Here is a 25,535-nt window from a genome sequence, read left to right on the forward strand (position 1 = left end):
GCTGAAGTGGTAGAGGTTAACACAGTAAAGGAGTTTAAGCATGTGTGGGATAGGCATAAGGCTATCCTAACTATAAGATAAGGCCAGAGACTAATGAAAGTATTTAGAAAACTGGGCAGACTACATGGGCCGAATGGTTCTTATCTGCCGTCACATTCTATGTTTCTATTATGGATCACATGACAGCCTGTCTCTAACACAAACCACATCAAACACACACACACACACACACACACACAGTATGCAAATAAAAGTGTGTAAAACACAACGGGATGTGTGTAGCAATGTCCAGGATGACATCACTCCATATAAAAACACTATAACACAAACCTTTTAAAAGGATGAATTCAATATATCATCACACACCTATATTTACCATATCAAGTGTTCATATAATAAAGAGATACATTTAGAACAGTATGAGATGATACAATATGATCGAAATTCTTACCTGTCTGGTGCTGCAGTCAGGTGATCACCAGGCAGCTTTCGTAAGGAATCCCGCTTGGAACTACGAGAATCAGTGGACGGTGAAGATCTGTAGGTGGGAGAGTAGGACCTCTGCCGACAAAATTAAATATATTAAACACAGGGGCACAGAGCAAAGCCATCTATTTATTATATACACACCAATCGCATATTACACTTTATCTATATATTATATACACACCAATAGCATATTACGCTTTATCTATATATTATATACACACCTATCGCATATTATGCTTTATCTATATATTATATACACACCAATCGCATATTACGCTTTATCTATATATTATATACACACCAATCGCATATTACACGTTATCTATATATTATATACACACCAATCGCATATTACGCTTTATCTATATATTATATACACACCTATCGCATATTATGCTTTATCTATATATTATATACACACCAATCGCATATTACGCTTTATCTATATATTATATACACACCAATCGCATATTACACGTTATCTATATATTATATACACACCAATCGCATATTACGCTTTATCTATATATTATATACACACCAATCGCATATTACGCTTTATCTATATATTATATACACACCAATCGCATATTACGCTTTATCTATTATATACACACCAATCGCATATTACACTTTATCTATATATTATATACACACCAATCGCATATTACGCTTTATCTATATATTATATACACACCAATCGCATATTCCGCTTTATCTATTTATTATATACACACTAATCGCATATTACGCTTTATCTATATATTATATACACACCAATCGCATATTACGCTTTATCTATTTATTATATACACACCAATCGCATATTACGCTTTATCTATATATTACATACACACCAATCGCATATTACGCTTTATCTATATATTACACACATCAATTGCATATTACACTTTATCTATTTATTATATACACACCAATCGCATATTACGCTTTATCTATTTATTATATACACACCAATCGCATATTACGCTTTATCTATTTATTATATACACACCAATCGCATATTACGCTTTATCTATATATTATATACACACCAATCGCATATTACGCTTTATCTATATATTATATACACACCAATCGCATATTACGCTTTATCTATATATTATATACACACCAATCGCATATTACGCTTTATCTATATATTATATACACACCAATCGCATATTACGCTTTATCTATATATTATATACACACCAATCGCATATTACGCTTTATCTATATATTATATACACACCAATCGCATATTACGCTATATCTATATATTATATACACACCAATCGCATATTACACTTTATCTATATATTATATACACACCAATCGCATATTACGCTATATCTATATATTATATATACACACCAATCGCATATTACGCTTTATCTATATACCGTATATACTCGAGTATAAGCCGAGTTTTTTAGCACATTTTCTGTGCTAAAAACCCCCAACTCGGCTTATACTCGAGTCAATAGTCTGTATTATGGCAATTTGCATTGCCATAATACAGACTGGGGGAGAGGGGGGCTGTCAGAGCTCTTACTTACCTCTCCTGCAGCTCCTGTCAGCTCCCTCCTCCTCCGCGCCGTCCGTTCAGCACCTCGGTCAGCTCCCAGTGTAAATCTCGCGAGAGCCGCGGCTCTCGCGAGACTTACACTGGGAGCTGACAGAGGGAGCTGAACAGACGGCGCAGGGATTGCCTGGAACTAATTTCGGCACGGCAACCATGCGAACGCCCGGTCCCCACGGAAGTCCTGGATGAATACGTTCCCCTCCACGAATCAAACTGGCGTTCGGTAGATAACATCTACCGAATGAGGGGGAACATTCACATGTAACCAGCTACAGCAGACGAACGGTGGTTTTCGTGTAGTTAGATGCGAACGGAGACCGGCTCTTGCTACTGATTCTATGGAACTCTAGATCGTATACCTCCACATGGCAAGCCGGTCAAACTTCCACACGATGCGACACGGAAACTACCGAACGTAAATTCGTGAAACTTGGATATATGACCACCAGTGTCCTCAGCTACCCAGGGATGTGCTAAAAAACCCCAACTCGGCTTACCGCGTTCGTGAGTTCTAAGATGGCCGCCATACTTTGTTCTCGCCACGTGTTCGTATGCCGAATGGCGGCCACCTGGTAGCAGTTAAGTTGCGGTTTCTCTGTTCTAATGTTGATTGTTACCCAGGGTGTGTGGTCTCTGTTCGGTAAACGAATACATTTCTTTCATACATTTTAAACCGAACAGATACAGGTATAAAAACAGCAGGGAGAGGGTTTAACTGAGGGCCCACAGGTAAGTACATGGAAAATCCTTCACAGCCTATTACTAGTGTGATATTGGTTTGAATGCTATTAACTCTGTCACACATTCCCTTTAGCCGCGTGTAAAACTACCTACACCTATTACAAGGCCACTGAACTCCCCACTAAGGTAACCATAAACCAACACTAAAAGCATAGAGGAGCTGAAACCACTAGATTGTCATTACTCGCACAACTACTCGTACTGTCAATGTAACCCCATTGTCACACAAAAAAAGAGGTCCGACGCGCGTTTCAATGCCTCCTGGTTTTAGAGCACAGTGTGTTTACTTTAGAAGCTCTTATCTTTTACTCTATTGATTAAACCGTAATCACATAATCAATATGCTGTGGTGGTTATGGTTGTATGGACCCCCCCCCACATATTACGCAGTTAAATTGTTTCACAATGATTTGACTTCTTAGCTGGGGTACTAGTCAGCTGATTTTTACTATTTATAATGGGGCTGACAGCTGTAGTTGCTATGGTTCTTGGAGTGTTCCTTTAACAGGGCAAGAGCTAAGAAAGTCTAAATGCAACATCTTGATCAATGAGGGTAGTGTTACAAACTGCAGTTTGTAGCTGGGATTTTATGTGACAAATTGCCCTGTGTCCTTGGCTTGTGGAGAAGCCTAATTGCCAGCCTCCTTCCTCATGACTATGGCCCCTCTTATCAGCCCATGCTAGACTTAAACTCCATGGTGATTTGACTGTGGTTGTGGGATCTGAGCGCTGTTCGGATATATTGAGCGTTCAGATCCAAGCCATCTGGGGATAGGTTGAATGTGGGGGTTCTGTTCAGTGTGATAGGAATTATGTATTTTTGCTGTTGTTGTGAATAGATATATTTTCTGTACCAGGAGATAGTTGGCTTACCACACCCAGTTAAGCCAATTATCTCCAGGATAGAGGACTCTGTGGAACAGGTTTGGGCTGGAAAGACATTCTTCAGTTGGTCACAAAGGACTTCGACCTAACTTTTAAACCAATGGAAGGAATTGCCTGATTTTTTTTAGTATGTTTGTATTTGGAGTATGCTGAAAATGTAAGTTTTATGTGATGTATACTTTTAAAGTTATGAATACCTGCCGGTGATAATTAAGTTAGCCCATTGTGTTCAGTAATTGTATCACAGGCAGAGGGGAGGATTTATGCTGGTATGAATGGGAGTGTTTAGCTGTGTTGTAATGTATTGATTGTTTTTTCTTCGAAACCCTGTGGGCGGTACTATTGTAACGGATCGCCTGGCACCCCGACTGAGTACCTCCGTTAATGGATGCTCCTAGTGCTTCCTGAGGACTCCAAGCACTCTGGCAGACACCACAATCACCGAATCAGAGAAGCATAGGACTCCTCTCTAGCATATGAATGCTGTAGACCGTTGAATAGGAACCATACGAATAGGCTTACACTCCTAGCAGTCAACTGGAACAGCATGCAATAAATCCTTCCCCCAATAATGAAACGACACTTCACTTTGAGGGTAAAACAGGAACTCTGGACTGGCTCATCCAGCCCGGCTTTTATTACAATAATACACATACAGTCCACACCCAGGGGGAGGCATAAAATATCCAATCACATACATGGTTCAGCCCACACATCCCCTCCCCTCAGATAACATTAAACCCAATTATCCGGTACACCTTTTCAGCCAAGTTCTGGATGTACCCCAAAACCCGGGGGTACACCTTTAAATCCAGCATCGCTGGATAGCCCTTATTCAGGGGGACAACATATTCAAAATTCAAGTCATTCAAATGAATGGTTCGGGAGATATGGGGCTCCAAAGATTTGACCGACCGCATGGGTAAAGTATCCGAAAACAGTTCCATGCATTTTGGCCCTGCGGTCGGTCACAGACAAGGGAATGAAAACAGACGAATTGCCTGTGTTATAGAGCCTGGAATGAATTGAATTCCCTTGTTTGTGGGGTTCTTTCTACCGAACGGCGGGTCATTCGGTAGTTTCTATACGAATTTCTGGAAGTATGGAGGTCTCAGCGGAGTTTGCCTAGTCAAGTGTCTGATTTTAGTTCCAGACACTCGACGGCAAAACACCGCTGTTCGGTAGTTTAAGTTGGCCGCCGCCACGTGTTTGTTTCCCGAATGGCGGCCACCCAGAGGACAAAGAATACATTACACTGATTGCCAATTACCCGTTTGCAACATTGTTGCAAACTGTAATTGGAGGCACACTTATTCCTGGGTGGACTGGTTGTTCGGTAGTTTCACTCAATATAATAAATGGAGTGATTATACCGAACAATCAGATGAATGCTGCATACATATCCCAGGTTAAACTTAACACACAAATACACATATAATATTACAGGCAGTACACTAGAATATGTATCACAGTCTTAAAGGGACAGTAGTCCCAAAAGTCCCAATATGTCCATAGATGCTGTTAAAAGGGCCAGTAGCAGGACAATAAAATACAATATGCCCCAAATAACCCAGGGGCCATAGTCAGCAGGTAGGAGGCGGGCAAACAGGCTTCTCCAGGGCCCAGTGGCGAGGTTGGTTTCGCCACATTTCTCCCCTTTTCCAAACAGACTAACAGGGTACCTGACCTCTTGCCGGTCAGTGCCCTTGTTAGTCCAGCAGCCCACCCACAAAACAGAAACAGCAGTACAGCCCACCCACAATAAATGGTTACTACACCTGAGTAAGAGAAAAACTTGTCCAGGTCCAGGTGCCTCACCATGGCTGTGTGGGGGACTGGTAGGCTGTTTTGGTGGGTTGCTGAGTGGGCAGAGCCCAGCGGTACTCTGCCCTGGTGCCAGCACTACCCCGGGAGTAGTCTGGTTGGAGCCTTGCTGGAGACCGACTGCCTCCCCTTTAGATGCACAGCTCTGCTGCTGGAGACCGACTGTCTCCCCTTTAGATGCACCGCTCTGCTGCCAGAGGGGGAGACCGACTGTCTCCCCTTTGGATACATAGCTCCGATGTTGGAGGGGGAGACCGACTGTCTCCCCTTTGGCTAAGCAGCCTTGTTGCTGGGGGACAGGACTGACTGTCCTTACACCCTGTGCTGTAGGTGCAGAGACCACGGTCCCATCTGCACAGTTGTGGGGCTTACAGTCTCCCCCTGGTACATTAAGCTGCCGCTGGGGAGAGGTGGTAACAAGCTCCTCTCCCGATATAACACTCTGCCCATTAATGATCCGCTGCTGGGGAGAGGTGGTAACAATCTCCTCTCCCATGCCTACTTTCAGTCTTTGTGGAGGGAGATCGACTGCCTCTCCTCCCAATTCAGTGTCCTGTTGCTGGGGAATAGAGACTGGGCTCTCTATTCCCAAAAAATCACGCTGCTGCTGGGGGGTAGGACCAACTATCTCTGCCCCTTGTAACTCAGCCTGCCGCCGGGGAGGGAGGACGCTGCTCTCCTCTCCCTGCACTTCACACTGCCTTCCCGGCATATCACTCTGCTGCTGGGGGGTAGGACCAACTACCTCTGCCCCCTGTAACTCAGCCTGCCGCTGGGGAATGGGGACTGGGCTCCCAATTCCCTGCAATTCACACTGCCGCTGGGGAATGGAGACTGGGCTCCCAATTCCCAACAAATCACACTGCCGCTGGGGAGTGGAGACTGGGCTCCCAATTCCCAATAAATCACGCTGCTGCTGGGGGGTAGGACCCACTACCTCTGCCCCCTGTAACTCGGGCGCAGAGACCACGGTCCCATCTGCGCTGGTGTGGGGCTTACTGTCTCCCCTTGGTGCGCTAAGCTGCCGCTGGGGAGAGGGGGTAACAAACTCCTCTCCCTTACACACTTTCAGCAGCTGGGGAGCAGGGCTGACCCTCTGTACTCCCTGTAGGCAGGGCGCAGAGACCACGGTCCCATCTGCGCTGGTGAGGGGTTTACTGTCTCCCCTTGGTGTGCTAAGCTGCCGCTGGGGAGAGGGGGTAACAAACTCCTCTCCCTTACACACTTTCAGCAGCTGGGGAGCAGGGCTGACCCTCTGTACTCCCTTGTAGGCAGGGCGCAGAGACCACGGTCCCATCTGCGCTGGTGAGGGGTTTACTGTCTCCCCTTGGTGGGTTAGGTTGTCGGTAGGGAGAGGGGGTAACAAACTCCTCTCCCTTACACACCTTCAGCCGCTGGGGAGAGGGGATATCAGGCTCCTCTCCCTGCACCGTAGACTGCCGCTGGGGAGGAAGGACGACCCCTTCAGCTCTCTTTTTGTCTAAATCTGCTAGGCGCTGCAGGAAATCTGCCGTTGATTCCCTTATGAACTGCACAATTTTCTCAGAGGGGTTGGGTCCAAAGAAAGCCAGCCGTATGGCAATCTCTCTGTCCAACCGCTCCTGAGTGTAGCCAGGCGCCATGCTTGCTCTGCTGCAGTTACTTCTTTTGTGGATAGGGACGCTGTACGGGTACTAGCGTTGTCCTCCCTTTGTAATCCAAACGACCTGTGTCTCCGAGCTGCTTTACCTCACACTAGGACGCCATCCCAATGCTTGCCACCAATGTAACGGATCGCCTGGCACCCCGACTGAGTACCTCCGTTAATGGATGCTCCTAGTGCTTCCTGAGGACTCCAAGCACTCTGGCAGACACCACAATCACCGAATCAGAGAAGCATAGGACTCCTCTCTAGCATATGAATGCTGTAGACCGTTGAATAGGAACCATACGAATAGGCTTACACTCCTAGCAGTCAACTGGAACAGCATGCAATAAATCCTTCCCCCAATAATGAAACGACACTTCACTTTGAGGGTAAAACAGGAACTCTGGACTGGCTCATCCAGCCCGGCTTTTATTACAATAATACACATACAGTCCACACCCAGGGGGAGGCATAAAATATCCAATCACATACATGGTTCAGCCCACACATCCCCTCCCCTCAGATAACATTAAACCCAATTATCCGGTACACCTTTTCAGCCAAGTTCTGGATGTACCCCAAAACCCGGGGGTACACCTTTAAATCCAGCATCGCTGGATAGCCCTTATTCAGGGGGACAACATATTCAAAATTCAAGTCATTCGGATGAATGGTTCGGGAGATATGGGGTTCCAAAGATTTGACCGACCGCATGGGTAAAGTATCCGAAAACAGTTCCATGCATTTTGGCCCTGCGGTCGGTCACAGACAAGGGAATGAAAACAGACGAATTGCCTGTGTTATAGAGCCTGGAGAGGGTTTGAATGAATTCCCTTGTTTGTGGGGTTCTTTCTACCGAACGGCGGGTCATTCGGTAGTTTCTATACGAATTTCTGGAAGTATGGAGGTCTCAGCGGTGTTTGCCTAGTCAAGTGTCCGATTTTAGTTCCAGACACTCGACGGCAAAACACCGCTGTTCGGTAGTTTAAGATGGCCGCCGCCACGTGTTTGTTTCCCGAATGGCGGCCACCCAGAGGACAAAGAATACATTACACTGATTGCCAATTACCCGTTTGCAACATTGTTGCAAACGGTAATTGGAGGCACACTTATTCCTGGGTGGTCTGGTTGTTCGGTAGTTTCACTCAATATAATAAATGGAGTGATTATACCTGTTAAGACCTGCAGGGGAGATGGTGCTGCGGTCCCTTGTTCCTTGTTCAGCTGCTGAGTTTAAGTGATCATAGCTCTAGCAGAGGGTAGAGATGAATACAGCTTCACGACAATCCTTCCCAGTAGTTAGAGTATCCTTTCCCCAAACATGAGCCAAGACTTCATGAAGGGTGTAACAGAACTAAAGCTTTATTGAAACAGGCTGGATTTTATGGGGATCCTCATGCAAGAGGACCTCCCAAAACAAACAAACATATCACCAATCACTGTACAGTATTTTCTTACTACACGCCCCTTTCTCTGCCTGGAAGATAGTGAGATAAGTTAAAGGTTAAATCAATTATCTCCAGGCAGAGGGCACACATTTTACCCAAACATTGGAACACCCCTTTCCCCACAAGGTATCCCCACAAAATACATATCCCCTGATAGCCCCGATCCGGGAGGCAAACATATCCAAATTTCACCCAGATCGGTTCAGGGGTTCTTAAAAAGTGTGGAAGTCTTAGTTTACCGACCACACACGAGGCTCCTGCCCAAAACAGTTCCACGAATTCAGTGTGTTGGGTCGGTCAATTGGGGAAAAAGGCGAAAGCGGTCAAAAGTACCGAAAATACCCTCCTGGCTCATAGGAGCGATTGTTCCCCTGGTTCATACGGATATAACTACCGAATGCCGCTCTTCTGGGTGTTCGGCAAGTGGGAGAACCGGGCGTTCGGTAGTTTTCAGCGGTACTTCGCACGGTCGAGTGTCCGATTTTAGTTCCAGACACTCGACGACCAAGTCCCGCTGACTCGCCTCGTGCGAACAAGATGGCCGCCGTTTTCTTTTCCTCGTGGCGTTCGGCTATACGAACAACGGCCACCCAGGGAACACTTAATTGTCGGTGCTTCAGATCACAACAAGCAAGGAGGGAGGTCGTGGTTCGGTAGATGCAAACTGCCGAACGGATAAACTACTATAGGCAGAAAAGGGAAGTTAAATACACAAAACATAGAAGAAAAGGTTAGCTGAGGTCTCTTTTCTTCACAATACCGAACAATCAGTTGAATGCTGCATACATATCCCAGGTTAAACTTAACACACAAATACACATATAATATTACAGGCAGTACACTAGAATATGTATCACAGTCTTAAAGGGACAGTAGTCCCAAAAGTCCCAATATGTCCATAGATGCTGTTAAAAGGGCCAGTAGCAGCACAATAAAATACAATATGCCCCAAATAACCCAGGGGCCATAGTCAGCAGGTAGGAGGCGGGCAAACAGGCTTCTCCAGGGCCCAATGGCGAGGTTGGTTTCGCCACAACTATGTTTGTAAAATGGGCATAAAAGCAGAGTGTTTGATTAAAAGCTTCAGTTCTTCTTCACCCTAAATCTAGAGTCCTGTCTCTTATTGGGGGAATTGTTATATCACTACAAGGGATTACTAAGCTCTTTTAAGAGCCTGTTCCTGCTTCACTCTCTTGGAGGAGAGGTTCACCCACTGGAACCTGGAGCCTTGTTGTAGGTCCAGGGTGGGTAGGAGACGGCGAGACCCCAACCAAGCTACGGCGGTTCGTGGGGTCTGCGGTGGTTGTGGTGTCTGGCAGAGCGCTTGGAGCCCTCTGTAAGCGCTAGGAGCATCCTTCAACGGAGGTACCCAGTCGGAGTGCCAGGTGGTCCGTTACAGGTAATTAAAAGTCAGACATCTTTCTGGACCGGTCTGGAGATGTGACGACGCCTGTCAATTTAAAGAACTGAACAAGTTATGTAGAAAGTGCCTACCTTGTGAAAGTTTTATTTGTGTATTTTATTTATGATAATAAATGTATTACTTTTTATTCGGTATCCTGGTTCCCACCTTTTATACTTCAAAAGAAGGGAGTGCAGCCCTCAGTCTGCATATCGTTTGAAAACTGAGTCATTACTTAGTGACTCTAATCTTGTAAGTACCCACTTGGGATTTCCTTTATAATTTTGGGCACTGTATCAGCAATACTGCGCAATTTTTGTGTATTTCTATTTTCCCACATAGAAAGAAAAATCACATCGGTAATAGGGGTGGGTCGCCTAAACGGACCTGGAAGCAATTCCAACTAGAGCGGAGTTAACAGCTCTCTGTTTGTGAGTGCAATATTTCCTCAATATTAGGATTCTAAAATGTATTTTGTATAATCTGCACTATGTTTGTATATTCTCTATAGATATCAACATATCTTTCGTCCTTTTGAAAGAGAAAACTCCACTCGGAATCATAAAATAAAAAGGTGATTCATTTTCATTTTTTTCATCTGTATTAAAATAAGCGCTACGTTCTTTTTTCTGTTACGGTGTTATTGAAAGGAACACCTGAATGTATAGCGGCTAAATTTGAATTGCTGTGACATTGATTTATTGAATTATTAGAATTAATAAGCGCTAATTACAATTCTATTTTCTACTATACCTTGTGAAAGTGCCCATGTCTTGAGGTGTCTTCACTAGGAGAGCGCGAAAAACGTTGAGAATATGGAGAAGACTGGTGGGAGCTGGATAGGGACCGTTCACGAGATCTGGAGCGTCGGTGTCTGGATTTGGAACGTTCCCGAGACTTAGAACGGTGATGTCTACCAGGGGAACGGCCTCTGGTTCTATGTCCTGTCGGAGAGTATGTCCGGTGGGAGCGTCTTGGGGAGGAAATGCGTCGGGGGCTGGGAGAGCGGCCATGGCTATAGTGCCTTCTAGGGGAGCGGCCACGGGGACTGGTGGAACGATTTCTACTACAATGCTTTCTAGGGGAGCGGCCTCGGGAACTGGGGGAATGACCCTTAGTGGCAGGTGAACGATCCCGTGCTGTGTGTCCACTGGGGGACCAGTCCCGGTTTGAGGATCCACTGGGAGAGCGATAATAGCTGGATCTTCTGGGAGAAAAATCACGGATACTTGGTCGGGTGGGGGAACGGGTACGGGATCTGTGTCCAGTGTGGGAGCTTGGTCTGGAGGGGGAGCGACCATGGGATCTGGAACTGGTTGTGGATGAGTCATGTGATTTCAGTCCCCTGGGGGATGAACCACGGGTACTGGATTTATTAGGACATTGTTCATTGGTGTTCAATTCCATACATGAAGTTTCATGACTTGTGGGTATCTTGGGAGAAGGAACCTTGGTGCTGGGCCTGCTGAGGAAAGGGTCTCTGGTACCAAGATCACTGTGAGAAGAACCCTTAATGGTGGGCTCACTGGAGGAAGGGGCCTTGGCACCAGGTTCCCCAGCGGTAACAGGGCTGGCACCGGACACCCCTGTGGTAGCAAGATTTGCCCCAGGCGCCAAATGTGTAGCAGGCACCCCTAAGGTAGTGACAGTAGTGCCAGGCACCCCAGGGGTAGCGGGCTTGGGACCGGATCTCCCAGGAGTAGTGAGATTGGCGCTGGATCCCCCTGGAGTAGCGGGACTGGAGCCGGGGCCCGTATGGGTGGCAGGGACCCCTGGGGCAGCGGGCTTGGTGCCGGGGCAGACAGGGGCAGCGAGTTTGGCGCCGGGGCCACCCGGGGCAGCGGGCTTGGCGCCCCCAAGGGGAGCGGGCTTGGCGCCGGGGCCCCCAAGGGGAGCGGGCTTGGCGCCGGGGCCCCCAAGGGGAGCGGGCTTGGCGCCGGGGCCCCCAAGGGGAGCGGGCTTGGCGCCGGGGCAACCAAGGGGAGCGGGCTTGGCGCCGGGGCAACCAAGGGGAGCGGGCTTGGCGCCGGGGCAACCAAGGGGAGCGGGCTTGGCGCCGGGGCAACCAAGGGGAGCGGGCTTGGCGCCGGGGCCCCCAAGGGGAGCGGGCTTGGCGCCGGGGCCCCCAAGGGGAGCGGGCTTGGCGCCGGGGCCCCCAAGGGGAGCGGGCTTGGCGTCGGGGCCCCCAAGGGGTGCGGGCTTGGCGCCGGGGCCCCCAAGGGGTGCGGGCTTGGCGCCGGGGCCCCCAAGGGGAGCGGGCTTGGCGCCGGGGCCCCCAAGGGGAGCGGGCTTGGCGCCGGGGCCCCCAAGGGGAGCGGGCTTGGCGCCGGGGCCTCCAGTAGTAGCAGGTTTGGCAATGGGGCCCCTAGGGGTTGCGGGTTTGTTGCTGGGACCTCCAGTGGTAGCGGGTGCATTGCTGGGGCACCCAGGAGTAATGGGTTGGTTGCTAGGGACCCCAGGAGTAGTGGGTTGATTGCTAGGGACCCCAGGAGTAGTGGGTTGGTTGCTTGGGACCCCAGGAGTAGTGGGTTGGTTGCTTGGGACCCCAGGAGTAGTGGGTTGGTTGCTTGGGACCCCAGGAGTAGTGGGTTGGTTGCTAGGGACCATAAATCGTGGGGTCACGTTGCTAGGGACCCCATGATTGGGTCCTTGGGGGGAGGGGTAAGAGCTGGGTCCCCCAGGTGCAGGGCTCTTGGAGGTGGGAATATTCGGGTAGGGGCCCCTGGTTGCAGGTATGGGGGCCCTGTAGCGGGCCAGCGGTACATACACGATGTCCTTGGTCCAGTCCGGGGAGGGAGGCCGCCTGGGCCGGTTCGGTCGGGGCCATCCCCAGTACATCTCGGCCGCTCGGTCACAACGATAACAGAGCAGCGCAGCGCGTCATCGGATCACGCAGAGTATGGAGAGCACGTACCCGCCATCTTACTGCACCCAATACACAGCGCACGGGCAGTCCGCCATCTTACTGCACCCAATACACAGCACACGGGCAGTCCGCCATCTTACTGCACCCAATACACAGCGCACGGGCAGTCCGCCATCTTACTGCACCCAATACACAGCACACGGGCAGTCCGCCATCTTACTGCACCCAATACACAGCGCGAGGGCAGTCCGCCATCTTACTGCACCCAATACACGGCGCACGGGCAGTCCGCCATCTTACTGCACCCAATACACGGCGCACGGGCAGTCCGCCATCTTACTGCACCCAATACACGGCGCACGGGCAGTCCGCCATCTTACTGCACCCAATACACAGCGCACGGGCAGTCCGCCATCTTACTGCACCCAATACACGGCGCACGGGCAGTCCGCCATCTTACTGCACCCATTAGGTGTGTGCTGGTTAGTCTCTATGATTTACCATAGAGAGGGAGCTGTAACTACTGTCCCCGGAAACACGCACTCGGTGAATTTAGTTCCGCTCTCTCAACTGAGCAGCTGGAAAGGGACAGAATGAAGTACTAAGGGACCTGCAGGTAGTGAGTGTGAGTGTGACACGGTGTGTGAGTGACACTGTGTGAGTGTGACACTGTGTGTGTGTGAGTGACACTGTGTGAGTGTGACACTGTGTGTGTGAGTGACACTGTGTGTGTGTGAGTGACACTGTGTGAGTGTGACACTGTGTGTGCGAGTGACACTGTGTGTGTGTGTGTGCGAGTGACACTGTGTGAGTGTGACACTGTGTGTGTGAGTGTGACACTGTGTGTGTGTGAGTGACACTGTGTGAGTGTGACACTGTGTGTGTGAGTGTGACACTGTGTGTGTGTGAGTGTGACACTGTGTGTGAGTGACACTGTGTGTGTGAGTGTGACACTGTGTGTGTGAGTGACACTGTGTGTGTGAGTGTGACACTGTGTGTGTGAGTGACACTGTCTGTGAGTGTGACACTGTGTGTGAGTGACACTGTGTGTGTGAATGTGACACTGTGTGTGTGAGTGACACTGTGTGTGTGAGTGTGACACTGTGTGTGTGAGTGACACTGTGTGTGTGAGTGTGACACTGTGTGTGTGAGTGACACTGTCTGTGAGTGTGACACTGTGTGTGAGTGACACTGTGTGTGTGAATGTGACACTGTGTGTGTGAGTGACACTGTGTGAGTGTGACACTGTGTGTGTGAGTGACACTGTGTGTGTGAGTGTGACACTGTGTGTGTGAGTGACACTGTGTGAGTGACACTGTGTGAGTGTGAGTGACACTGTGTGTGTGAGTGTGACACTGTGTGTGAGTGTGACACTGTGTGTGAGTGTGACACTGTGTGTGTGAGTGACACTGTGTGAGTGTGACACTGTGTGTGTGAGTGTGACACTGTGTGAGTGTGACACTGTGTGTGTGCGAGTGACACTGTGTGAGTGTGACACTGTGTGTGTGAGTGACACTGTGTGTGTGAGTGACACTGTGTGTGTGAGTGTGACACTGTGTGTGTGAGTGACACTGTGTGTGTGCGAGTGACACTGTGTGAGTGTGACACTGTGTGTGTGAGTGACACTGTGTGAGTGTGACACTGTGTGTGTGAGTGACACTGTGTGTGTGAGTGACACTGTGTGAGTGTGACACTGTGTGTGTGTGAGTGTGACACTGTGTGTGTGCGAGTGACACTGTGTGAGTGTGACACTGTGTGTGTGAGTGTGACACTGTGTGTGTGAGTGTGACACTGTGTGAGTGTGACACTGTGTGTGTGAGTGTGACACTGTGTGTGTGAGTGACACTGTGTGTGAGTGTGACACTGTGTGTGTGAGTGACACTGTGTGAGTGTGACACTGTGTGTGTGAGTGACACTGTGTGAGTGTGACACTGTGTGTGTGAGTGACACTGTGTGAGTGTGACACTGTGTGTGTGAGTGTGACACTGTGTGTGTGCGAGTGACACGGTGTGTGAGTGACACTGTGAGTGTGACACTGTGTGTGTGAGTGACACTGTGTGAGTGTGACACTGTGTGTGTGAGTGTGACACTGTGTGTGTGAGTGACACTGTGTGTGAGTGTGACACTGTGTGTGTGAGTGACACTGTGTGAGTGTGACACTGTGTGTGTGAGTGTGACACTGTGTGTGTGAGTGACACTGTGTGTGTGCGAGTGACACTGTGTGAGTGTGACACTGTGTGTGTGAGTGTGACACTGTGTGTGTGAGTGACACTGTGTGTGTGAGTGTGACACTGTGTGTGAGTGTGACACTGTGTGTGTGAGTGACACTGTGTGAGTGTGACACTGTGTGTGTGAGTGACACTGTGTGTGTGAGTGACACTGTGTGAGTGTGACACTGTGTGTGTGAGTGTGACACTGTGTGTGTGAGTGTGACACTGTGTGTGTGCGAGTGACACTGTGTGAGTGTGACACTGTGTGTGTGAGTGTGACACTGTGTGTGTGAGTGTGACACTGTGTGTGTGAGTGACACTGTGTGTGTGCGAGTGACACTGTGTGAGTGTGACACTGTGTGTGTGTGAGTGACACTGTGTGTGTGTGAGTGACACTGTGTGTGTGTGTGACACTGTCTGTGAGTGTGACACTGTGTGTGAGTGACACTTTGTGTGTGAGTGTGACACTGTGTGTGTGAGTGACACTGTGTGAGTGTGACACTGTGTGAGTGTGAGTGACACTGTGTGTGAGTGAGTGACACTGTGTGTGTGAGTGACACTGTGTGTGTGAGTGTGTGAGTGACACTGTGTGAGTGACACTGTGTGTGAGTGTGACACTGTGTGTGTGAGTGACACTGTGTGTGTGCGCGAGTGACACTGTGTGAGTGTCACACTGTGTGTGTGTGAGTGACACTGTGTGTGTGTGTGTGTGTGTGTGTGTGACACTGTCTGTGAGTGTGACACTGTGTGTGAGTGACACTGTGTGTGTGAGTGACACTGTGTGTGAGTGACACTGTCTGTGAGTGTGACACTGTGTGTGAGTGACACTGTGTGTGTGAGTGTGACACTGTGTGTGTGAGTGTGACACTATGTGTGAGTGTGACACTGTGTGTGTGCGTGACACTGTGTGTGTGCGTGACACTGTGTGTGTGTGAGTGACACTGTGTGTGAGTGTGACACTGTGTGAGTGTGAGTGACACTGTGTGTGAGTGAGTGAGTGACACTGTGTGTGTGAGTGACACTGTGTGAGTGTGAGTGACACTGTGTGTGTGTGTGTGTGTGAGTGACACTGTGTGTGAGTGTGACACTGTGTGTCTGAGTGACACTGTGTGTGTGTGTGTGTGTGTGTGAGTGACACTGTGTGTGTGAGTGACACTGTGTGAGTGTGAGTGACACTGTGTGAGTGTGAGTGACACTGTGTGTGTGAGTGACACTGTGTGTGAGTGTGACACTGTGTGTCTGAGTGACACTGTGTGTGTGTGTGTGTGAGTGACACTGTGTGTGTGAGTGACACTGTGTGTGAGAGTGACACTGTGTGTGAGAGTGACACTGTGTGTGAGAGTGACACTGTGTGTGCGAGTGACACTGTGTGAGTGTGACACTGTGTGTGTGAGTGTGACACTGTGTGTGTGTGAGTGACACTGTGTGTGTGTGAGTGACACTGTGTGTGAGTGAGTGACCCTGTGTGTGTGAGTGACACTGTGTGTGTGAGTGTGAGTGACACTGTGTGTGAGTGACACTGTGTTTGTGAGTGACACTGTGTTTGTGAGTGACACTGTGTGTGTGTGAGTGACACTGTGTGTGTGAGAGTGACACTGTGTGTGTGTGAGTGACACTGTGTGTGTGTGAGTGACACTGTGTGTGTGTGAGTGACACTGTGTGTGTGTGAGTGACACTGTGTGTGTGTGAGTGACACTGTGTGTGAGTGTGACACTGTGTGTGTGTGAGTGTGACACTGTGTGAGTGTGAGTGACACTGTGTGAGTGTGACACTGTGTGTGAGAGTGACACTGTCTGTGAGTGTGACACTGTGTGTGTGAGTGTGACACTGTGTGTGTGAGTGACACTGTGTGTGAGTGAGTGACACTGTGTGTGTGAGTGTGACACTGTGTGTGTGAGTGTGACACTGTGTGTGAGTGAGTGACACTGTGTGTGTGAGTGTGACACTGTGTGTGAGTGAGTGACACTGTGTGTGAGTGAGTGACACTGTGTGTGAGTGAGTGACACTGTGTGTGAGTGAGTGACACTGTGTGTGTGTGTGTGAGAGTGTGAGTGACACTGTGTGAGTGTGACACTGTGTGTGTGAGTGTGACACTGTGTGTGAGTGTGACACTGTGTGTGTGAGTGAGTGACACTGTGTGTGTGTGAGTGTGACACTGTGTGTGAGTGAGTGACACTGTGTGTGTGAGTGTGACACTGTGTGTGAGTGAGTGACACTGTGTGTGAGTGAGTGACACTGTGTGTGTGTGTGTGAGAGTGTGAGTGACACTGTGTGAGTGTGACACTGTGTGTGTGAGTGACACTGTGTGTGTGAGTGACACTGTGTGTGTGAGTGTGAGTGACACTGTGTGTGTGAGTGACACTGTGTGTGTGTGAGTGACACTGTGTGTGAGTGACACTGTGTTTGTGAGTGACACTGTGTGTGTGTGTGTGTGTGTGAGAGAGAGAGAGAGTGACACTGTGTGTGTGAGTGACACTGTGTGTGTGTGTGAGTGACACTGTCTGTGAGTGTGACACTGTGTGAGTGTGAGTGTGACACTGTGTGTGTGAGTGACACTGTGTGTGAGTGAGTGACACTGTGTGTGAGTGAGTGACACTGTGTGAGTGAGTGACACTGTGTGTGTGTGAGTGACACTGTGTGTGTGAGTGTGACACTGTGTGTGTGAGTGTGACACTGTGTGTGTGAGTGTGTGTGTGTGTGTCACTGTGTGTGTGTGAGTGTGACACTGTGTGTGTGTGAGTGTGACACTGTGTGAGTGTGAGTGACACTGTGTGTGAGTGAGTGACACTGTGTGTGTGAGTGACACTGTGTGTGAGTGTGACACTGTGTGTGAGTGTGACACTGTGTGTGTGAGTGACACTGTGTGTGTGTGAGTGTGAGTGACACTGTGTGTGAGTGAGTGACACTGTGTGTGAGTGTGACACTGTGTGTGTGAGTGACACTGTGTGCGTGCGAGTGACACTGTGTGCGAGTGACACTGTGTGTGAGTGAGTGACACTGTGTGAGTGTGAGTGACACTGTGTGTGTGAGTGACACTGTGTGAGTGTGACACTGTGTGTGTGAGTGTGACACTGTGTGTGTGTGAGTGACACTGTGTGTGAGTGAGTGACACAGTGTGTGTGAGTGACACTGTGTGTGTGAGTGACACTGTGTGTGTGAGAGTGACACTGTGTGTGTGTGTGAGTGACACTGTGTGTGTGACACTGTCTGTGAGTGTGACACTGTGTGTGTGTGTGAGTGACACTGTGTGTGTGTGAGTGACACTGTGAGTGTGACACTGTGTGAGTGTGAGTGACACTGTGTGAGTGTGACACTGTGTGAGTGTGAGTGACACTGTGTGTGAGTGACACTGTGTGTGAGTGAGTGACACTGTGTGTGTGTGACACTGTGTGTGTGTGAGTGAGTGACACTGTGTGTGAGTGAGTGACACTGTGTGTGTGTGTGAGTGTGTGTGACACTGTGTGTGTGTGACTCTGTGTGTGTGTCTGACAGTGTGAGTGACACTGTGAGTGACAGTGTAACGGACCGTTTCAGCAGACAAGGGGTAAAAATCTTTAGGTGATAATCCCCTTTTTTCAAAGACAGGCACAGCTACTGTAGAATCACCAAAACTCACGAATTGAATATAAGTGAATGCACCAAACTCCTGAACTGCATACAAGGAAATAAGGTAGCACTCCAAACTCCCGAACTGGAACCTCACGAATAGCTGCTAGCAGACGAACAGGAAAAGCTCCCAAGCGGCTTACACTCCTGGCAATCAGTCTCTATCAGCATACAGTGAATCCCCCCAAGAAGACACTGTGTGTGAGAGTGACACTGTGTGTGTGAGAGTGACACTGTGTGTGTGAGAGTGACACTGTGTGTGTGAGAGTGACACTGTGTGTGTGAGAGTGACACTGTGTGTGTGTGAGTGACACTGTGTGTGACACTGTCTGTGAGTGTGACACTGTCTGTGTGTGTGTGAGTGACACTGTGTGTGTGTGTGAGTGACACTGTGTGTGTGTGTGAGTGACACTGTGAGTGTGACACTGTGTGAGTGTGAGTGACACTGTGTGAGTGTGACACTGTGTGAGTGTGAGTGACACTGTGTGTGAGTGAGTGACACTGTGTGTGAGTGAGTGACACTGTGTGTGTGTGAGTGTGACACTGTGTGTGTGTGAGTGAGTGACACTGTGTGTGAGTGTGACACTGTGTGTGTGTGTGAGTGTGACACTGTGTGAGTGTGTGTGACACTGTGTGTGTGTGACTCTGTGTGTGTGTCAGTGACAGTGTGAGTGACACTGTGAGTGACACTGTAACGGACCGTTTCAGCAGACAAGGGGTAAAAATCTTTAGGTGATAATCCCCTTTTTTCAAAGACAGGCACAGCTACTGTAGAATCACCAAAACTCACGAATTGAATATAAGTGAATGCACCAAACTCCTGAACTGCATACAAGGAAATAAGGTAGCACTCCAAACTCCCGAACTGGAACATCACGAATAGCTGCTAGCAGACGAACAGGAAAAGCTCCCAAGCGGCTTACACTCCTGGCAATCAGTCTCTATCAGCATACAGTGAATCCCCCCAAGAACAAGACAAGGCTCCGTGTTGAGGTTCAAGCAGTGGTCGGTAGTCGAACGACGGCCACCTAGGAATACACTTAATTACCGATTGCAACAATGTTGCAATCCGGTTATTGGTGCCACACGACCCTCAGTGTGTGGGCTTGTGTTCGGTACCTAATTTGTTTCACGAACAGCTGGTAAAGTTGCTGTTCGTGAAACGACCATGTAAATGCCAGCGGCTTCCGGCTGCTAGCATACGAATACTATTGGAATACAGGCAAACATACATTTCCATACAGAAAGCAAATTACATTCCAACACAATATGGTAGCAGTGTTTAGGACAACCTTTAGAGACCCAGTTCTATAGTCTGAAGTGGCTAGGTTTGCCACAGACACTGTGTGTAAGTGACACTGTATGTGAGTGTGTGACTGTGAGTGTGAGTTACACTGTGAGTGTGTGTGAGTGTGTGTGTGTGACATTGTGTGTGTGTGTGACATTGTGTGTGTGAGTGACACTGTGTGTGTGTCAGTGACACTGTGTGTGTCAGTGTGAGTGACTGTGTGTGTGTGAGTGTGAGTGACACTGTGTGTCAGTGTGAGTGACATTGTGTGGGTGTGAGTGACGCTGTGTGTGTGTGTGTGACACTGTGTGTGTGTGTGACACTGTGTGTGAGTGACACTGTGTGTGTGAGTGTGACACTGTGTGTGAGTGAGTGACACTGTGTGAGTGAGTGACACTGTGTGTGTGAGTGTGACACTGTGTGTGTGAGTGTGACACTGTGTGTGTGTGAGTGACACTGTGTGTGTGAGTGACACTGTGTGTGTGAGTGACACTGTGTGTGAGTGACACTGTGTTTGTGAGTGACACTGTGTGTGTGTGTGTGTGTGTGAGTGACACTGTGTGTGTGTGTGAGTGACACTGTGTGAGTGTGAGTGACACTGTGTGTGAGTGTGACACTGTGTGTGAGTGTGACACTGCATGTGTGAGTGACACTGTGTGTATGTGTGTCACTGTGTGTGTGAGTTACATTGTGAGTGTGAGTGACACTGTGTGTGACACTGTGTGTGAGTGTGAGTGACATTGTGTGTGTGTGTTTGTGTGTGTGTGACACTGTGTGTGAGTGACACTGTGTGTGATACTTTGTGTGAGTGACACTGTGTGTGATACTCTGTGTGAGTGACACTGTGTGTGATACCCTGTGTGGGTGATACTGTGTGTGATACTCTGTGTGAGTGATACTGTGACAAACTCCCCTTTTTAAGGGAGTTTGCCATGAGTTTTTGGAGGGGCCTGCTTGCCCGCCTCCTGCCCTGTGACTATGACCCCTGGGAGTATTGCCGTTTTAAAAATCCTATTTGGGCTTATGGGGTTTTAATACACTCTTTCTGCCGCTTTAAAATTCTGTGGGAAAGGATCTGCACTTTTGAAATGGCACTTCGGATACAGTCGAAGTGGCCTCCATTCGACATACGAACACGTGGCGGCGCCCATTTTTATTCAGTCGAACGCATTCAATCTGTGTTTGGTCGTCGAGTTCATGGAACTCAAATCGGATACGCAATGGCACGAACACCGCTGAACTTTACCGTCTCCAGACTTCGACGGAAATCTGCACGAACGGCTCCCTTTCGTGCATTCGAACGGAACTTAGCATTTGAAACTATTGGAAATAGACCGGCCGCACAGCCTAAATCTGTGGAACTGTTTTGGGCATGAAAGCCATGCTTGCGGTCGGTCATATGTAACTTTCATGAAACTTTTGAACCCCTGCTCTGATCTGGGTGATCCAGGGATGTGTTATGTTTTCGGGTGTTTTCTGGACTTTGGGGAAAATGTGTGTTTTTTCTGCCTGTGGATAATTAGGTTATTGTATTAGCTACTTTAATTATATCCAAGGCAGAGGGGAGGGCTTGTGTCGGACTCTTTTCCTAGCACTGCAGGTCCCCTCTCCCTCCCACCTCCCATCCCCGGTTGCTGAAGGGGTCAAAACCCCTTCAGTGACTTACCAGAGGCACGACATGTGCCACGTCTCTTCTTCTTCCTCCGCTCATGCTCCTCCCCTTCATCACATCAGCCGGCGGGGGAGACTTATCACGCCTGCCAGCGGGGGAGACCTAATGCGCATGCGTGACAATGCCGCGCAGGCGCATTAGACCTCTCCATAGGAAAGCATTGAACATGTTTTTCAATGCTTTCCTATGGGGATTTTAGTGACGCTGGAGGTCCTCACACAGCGTGAGGACGTCCAGCGACGCTCTAGCACAGAAAGCCTGTGCTAGAATCCTGGAACTGCCCTCTAGTGGCTGTCTAGTAGCCACTAGAGGAGGAGTTAACCCTGCAATGTAATTGGTTATGGTGTCTAGTGGAGTGCTTGGACCCCTTGGAAAGCACTAGGAGAATCTGTCAAGGGATGTACCCAGTCCGGATGCCAGGCGATCCGTTACAATTACTTTACAAAGTTGTGTTTTCTCTGCAAACACTGAAACATGGCTTTCAATGCCTATTGCAAGATCATTTATGTTATGACACTCACCGCTGAAATAAGTGAAGCCGCCGCTTAGTCGATAATCCCCCTTTTTTAGAAATGCAGGCTTTGCACAGCCGACCACCAAACTCCCGAACGGAATGTAGGGAAGTGCGATATCTCACGAACATCCAATCAGCCGAACTCCCTTCACGGCTGAAATAAACGAAATACACTTTCCCAGTAGCAATTCCCCCACAAACGAGAACAAGCTCCGTCTTGACGGTAAAACAGGATTCTGTTTAATGGGGGCTACCTGCCCGGTATTTATACAGGTCTCCCACCTGGTGGACACTCCCCTAGGGGACCAGATGGAAGACTGGGACATTTATTGGACAGTAGCCAATCGCAGTGGCTTAGGTGTAAGCCCTCCCCATACATACATAAATCCCTCCTCTCTATCCTGGAGATAATTGGGAAGAAACCTAATTATCTCCAGGGATAGAGGCAAATCGCCATTTTAAATATAACAATAAAAATACAATAAAATACATAATCATAAAAATACCGAATGTAGGTGCTTCGTGTAACGTATCCCCAGATAGCCTGGATCTGAGGGCACATTTCTACCGAATAGCGCTTAGATCCAATGTACACAGTTCAATCGCCATGGAGTCAAAGTCTTTCACAAGTCTTTCGGTACACGATTGACTCCATGGGATGGCTATCTGGGTTAAGTCTATGCGTACGTTACAAACTCCCGAACGGACCGGTGTTCGTATGCCTCGACGAAATAGACGGCGGTCGGTAGTTTTCAGCGGTGTTCGGTAGATAAAGTGTCCGTTTTTAGTTCCATAGAATCCTCGCCGAACACCGCTGGTCCTTCGTGTGTTCCAAAATGGCCGCCGCCTCGTGGTCGGCATATGAACGACGACCACCTGTACGAACAGAATAGAGAGGTGTCTGCGGTTAACCACAACGTTCTAATTGGGGCCAAGAGGTTAACCAGCAGCACACTCCTCTCCTGGGTGGCCGTCCGTTCGGTAGTCTCAATCGGTACTTAGAGAAACACACGTACAGGGGCATACGGACAGGCAATTAAACAGAATAGCGGCAAACAGACGAACCAGCAATCTTAGTCCCTGCAGATGGATCTGTCACACGGCTCCCTCCTTGTGGGACACTCCGGCAGACCCGGCTTGACCCTTTGGCGGGTCAACTTGGGGATGACCGGACTAGGAGGTGGTAGGGATGTCAGTTTGCCGGGACAATCCATCAGCATTCCCGTTCTGCTTACCGGGTCGGTAGCTGATGGTGAAGTTGTAAGGTTGTAAAGCTAAACCCCACCGCAGCAGTCTACCATTGTCTCCTGAGACCCGGTTAAGCCAGACAAGGGGATTGTGGTCCGTGATGAGGGAAAATTCCTGTCCGTACAAATAGGGGCTCAACTTTTTCAGTGCCCAGAACAGGGCCAAACACTCCTTTTCCACTGCCGCATAACTCAATTCCCGGGGTAATAGCTTTCTGCTGAGATATGCGACTGGGTGTTCTCCTCCATCTTCCCCGACCTGGCTCAGCACAGCCCCCAGTCCATACATGGAAGCATCTGTATGTACAAGAAAACGTTTGTTAGGGACTGGGGCAGCCAGGACAGGAGCATTTACAAGAGCCTGTTTTAGTGCCTGAAACGCGGCTTCACAAGCTGGAGACCACAGGACCTGCTTAGGGAGGTTTTTCTTAGTCAGGTCAGTCAGGGGCTTGGCGATAGTAGTGTAGTCAGGGACAAAACGTCGGTAGTACCCTGCCGTCCCTAGAAAGGCTAACACCTGGGTTTTAGTGATAGGTGTGGGTCAGTTAGCCACGGCCTCTATTTTGGCTGGCTCCGGTCGCTGGCTCCCACACCCCACTCGGTGACCCAGGTATTGCACTTCAGCCATGCCTAGATGGCACTTCTCTGGCTTCAATGTCAGGCCAGCGGCCCGAATCTTATCCAGCACTACCCCTACATGAACCAGGTGTTCTTCCCAGGACTCACTGTAGATCGCAATGTCATCCAGGTATGCACAAGCAAATTCCTGGAAGCCATCGAGGAGTCTATCCACCATACACTGGAAGGTAGCCGGGGCATTCTTCATCCCAAAGGGCATGACCTTGAACTGGTACAGCCCAAATGGGGTGACGAATGCCGTCTTGGGGATAGCATCCTCGGCCAGGGGGATCTGCCAATAGTCTATGGTGGTCAGATAGCGTCCCCTGGCAATACGATCTAATAATTTGTCTACCCGGGGCATCAGGTAGGCGTCAGTGGTGATTCGCTCGTTGAGCCGCCTGTAGTCCACACAGAAGCGGGTGGTCCCATCTTTCTTAGGCACCAGGACTACAGGCGAAGCCCAAGGGCTATCGGAGTGTTCGATAACTCCAAGCTGGGTCATTTCCTGTATCTCCTTCCGCATTCCTTCACGGACTGCTTCAGGGATACGGTAAGGGGGTTGTCGCAGGGGGTTCTGTCCAGGGGTCTCTACCTTATGTACAGCTAGGGTAGTGTAGCCGGGCTCTTGGGAGAACGTCGCCTGCTTCTCCCACAGAAGCTGTTTTGCCTGTCCCTTCTCGGTGAGGCTCAATCGGTCACCTAGCTGCACAAGGCTAGTAAGGTCAGTCTGGGGATCCCTCTCTAACAAATCGGGTAAGGGTAAACTATCTGTGTCGTCTGCAGCAGGGGCACATACTGCAGCGACATCCTCCGGTCTCTCCTGATACTCCTTCAGCATGTTCACATGAAAGGATCGCTGGATCCTTTCATCTGCACAGCTGGCTATAAGGTAGGTAGTATCACACACCTGAGCTAACACTTTATACGGGCCCTGCCAAGATGCTTGCATCTTGTTCGCCTTCATAGGTTTGAGCACTAACATTTTCTGCCCAACCTGGAAGACCCGCTGTCGGGCACCCCGATCGTACCACCTCTTCTGTCTCCCCTGGGCCGCCTGGAGATTCTCCCTTACCATCAGGGACAGCTTCTCCATGCGGTCCCGGAGTTCCAGAACTATGGGGATCCCCTCCTGCTCTGTCTCCCCCTCCCAGTGGCCTCTAATGAGATCCAGGGGTCCGCGGACCCTTCTCCCATAAAGCAACTCAAAGGGGGAGAACCCAGTAGATTCCTGGGGCACCTCTCTGTAGGAAAATAACAGATGAGGCAGGAACCTCTCCCAGTCTCTGCAAGTGTCTGTAAAGGTCCTCAGCATCTGCTTGAGGGTGCTGTTAAAGCGCTCGCAGAGACCGTTAGTCTGTGGATGATAAGGTGAGCTAAGCAGCGGTTTAATGCCGCACACCTTCCACAGCTGCTGGGTGAGCACAGCGGTAAATTGGGTTCCCTGGTCAGAGAGGATCTCCTGAGGGAACCCGACCCTAGTAAAAATCCTAAGCAGGGCATCAGCAAC

General features: G+C 49.3%; 2 protein-coding genes across 2 annotated transcripts in view; one reads left to right on the forward strand and one right to left on the reverse strand.

Annotated features, from left to right (window-relative positions):
- Positions 1-11,970, reverse strand: part of ZNF318 (zinc finger protein 318) — a 34,994-nt gene extending 23,024 nt beyond the window's left edge. Inside the window, exons 1-2 of the mRNA XM_063444178.1 lie at positions 10,758-11,970; positions 452-561 (exon numbers count right to left, since the gene is read on the reverse strand). Of these exons, the coding sequence (XP_063300248.1) occupies positions 452-561; positions 10,758-11,411 (764 nt within the window). The 5' untranslated portion in view covers positions 11,412-11,970. The remainder of the gene's footprint in view (positions 1-451; positions 562-10,757) is intronic.
- Positions 11,971-13,406: 1,436 nt separating this feature from the next.
- ABCC10 (ATP binding cassette subfamily C member 10) overlaps positions 13,407-25,535 on the forward strand; it is a 140,611-nt gene continuing 128,482 nt past the window's right edge. Inside the window, exon 1 of the mRNA XM_063441971.1 lies at positions 13,407-13,486. The gene's annotated coding sequence lies outside the window, so the exon portion shown is untranslated. The remainder of the gene's footprint in view (positions 13,487-25,535) is intronic.

This window comes from Pelobates fuscus, chromosome 2 (genome assembly GCF_036172605.1).
Source record: "Pelobates fuscus isolate aPelFus1 chromosome 2, aPelFus1.pri, whole genome shotgun sequence".
Classification (NCBI taxonomy): domain Eukaryota; kingdom Metazoa; phylum Chordata; class Amphibia; order Anura; family Pelobatidae; genus Pelobates; species Pelobates fuscus.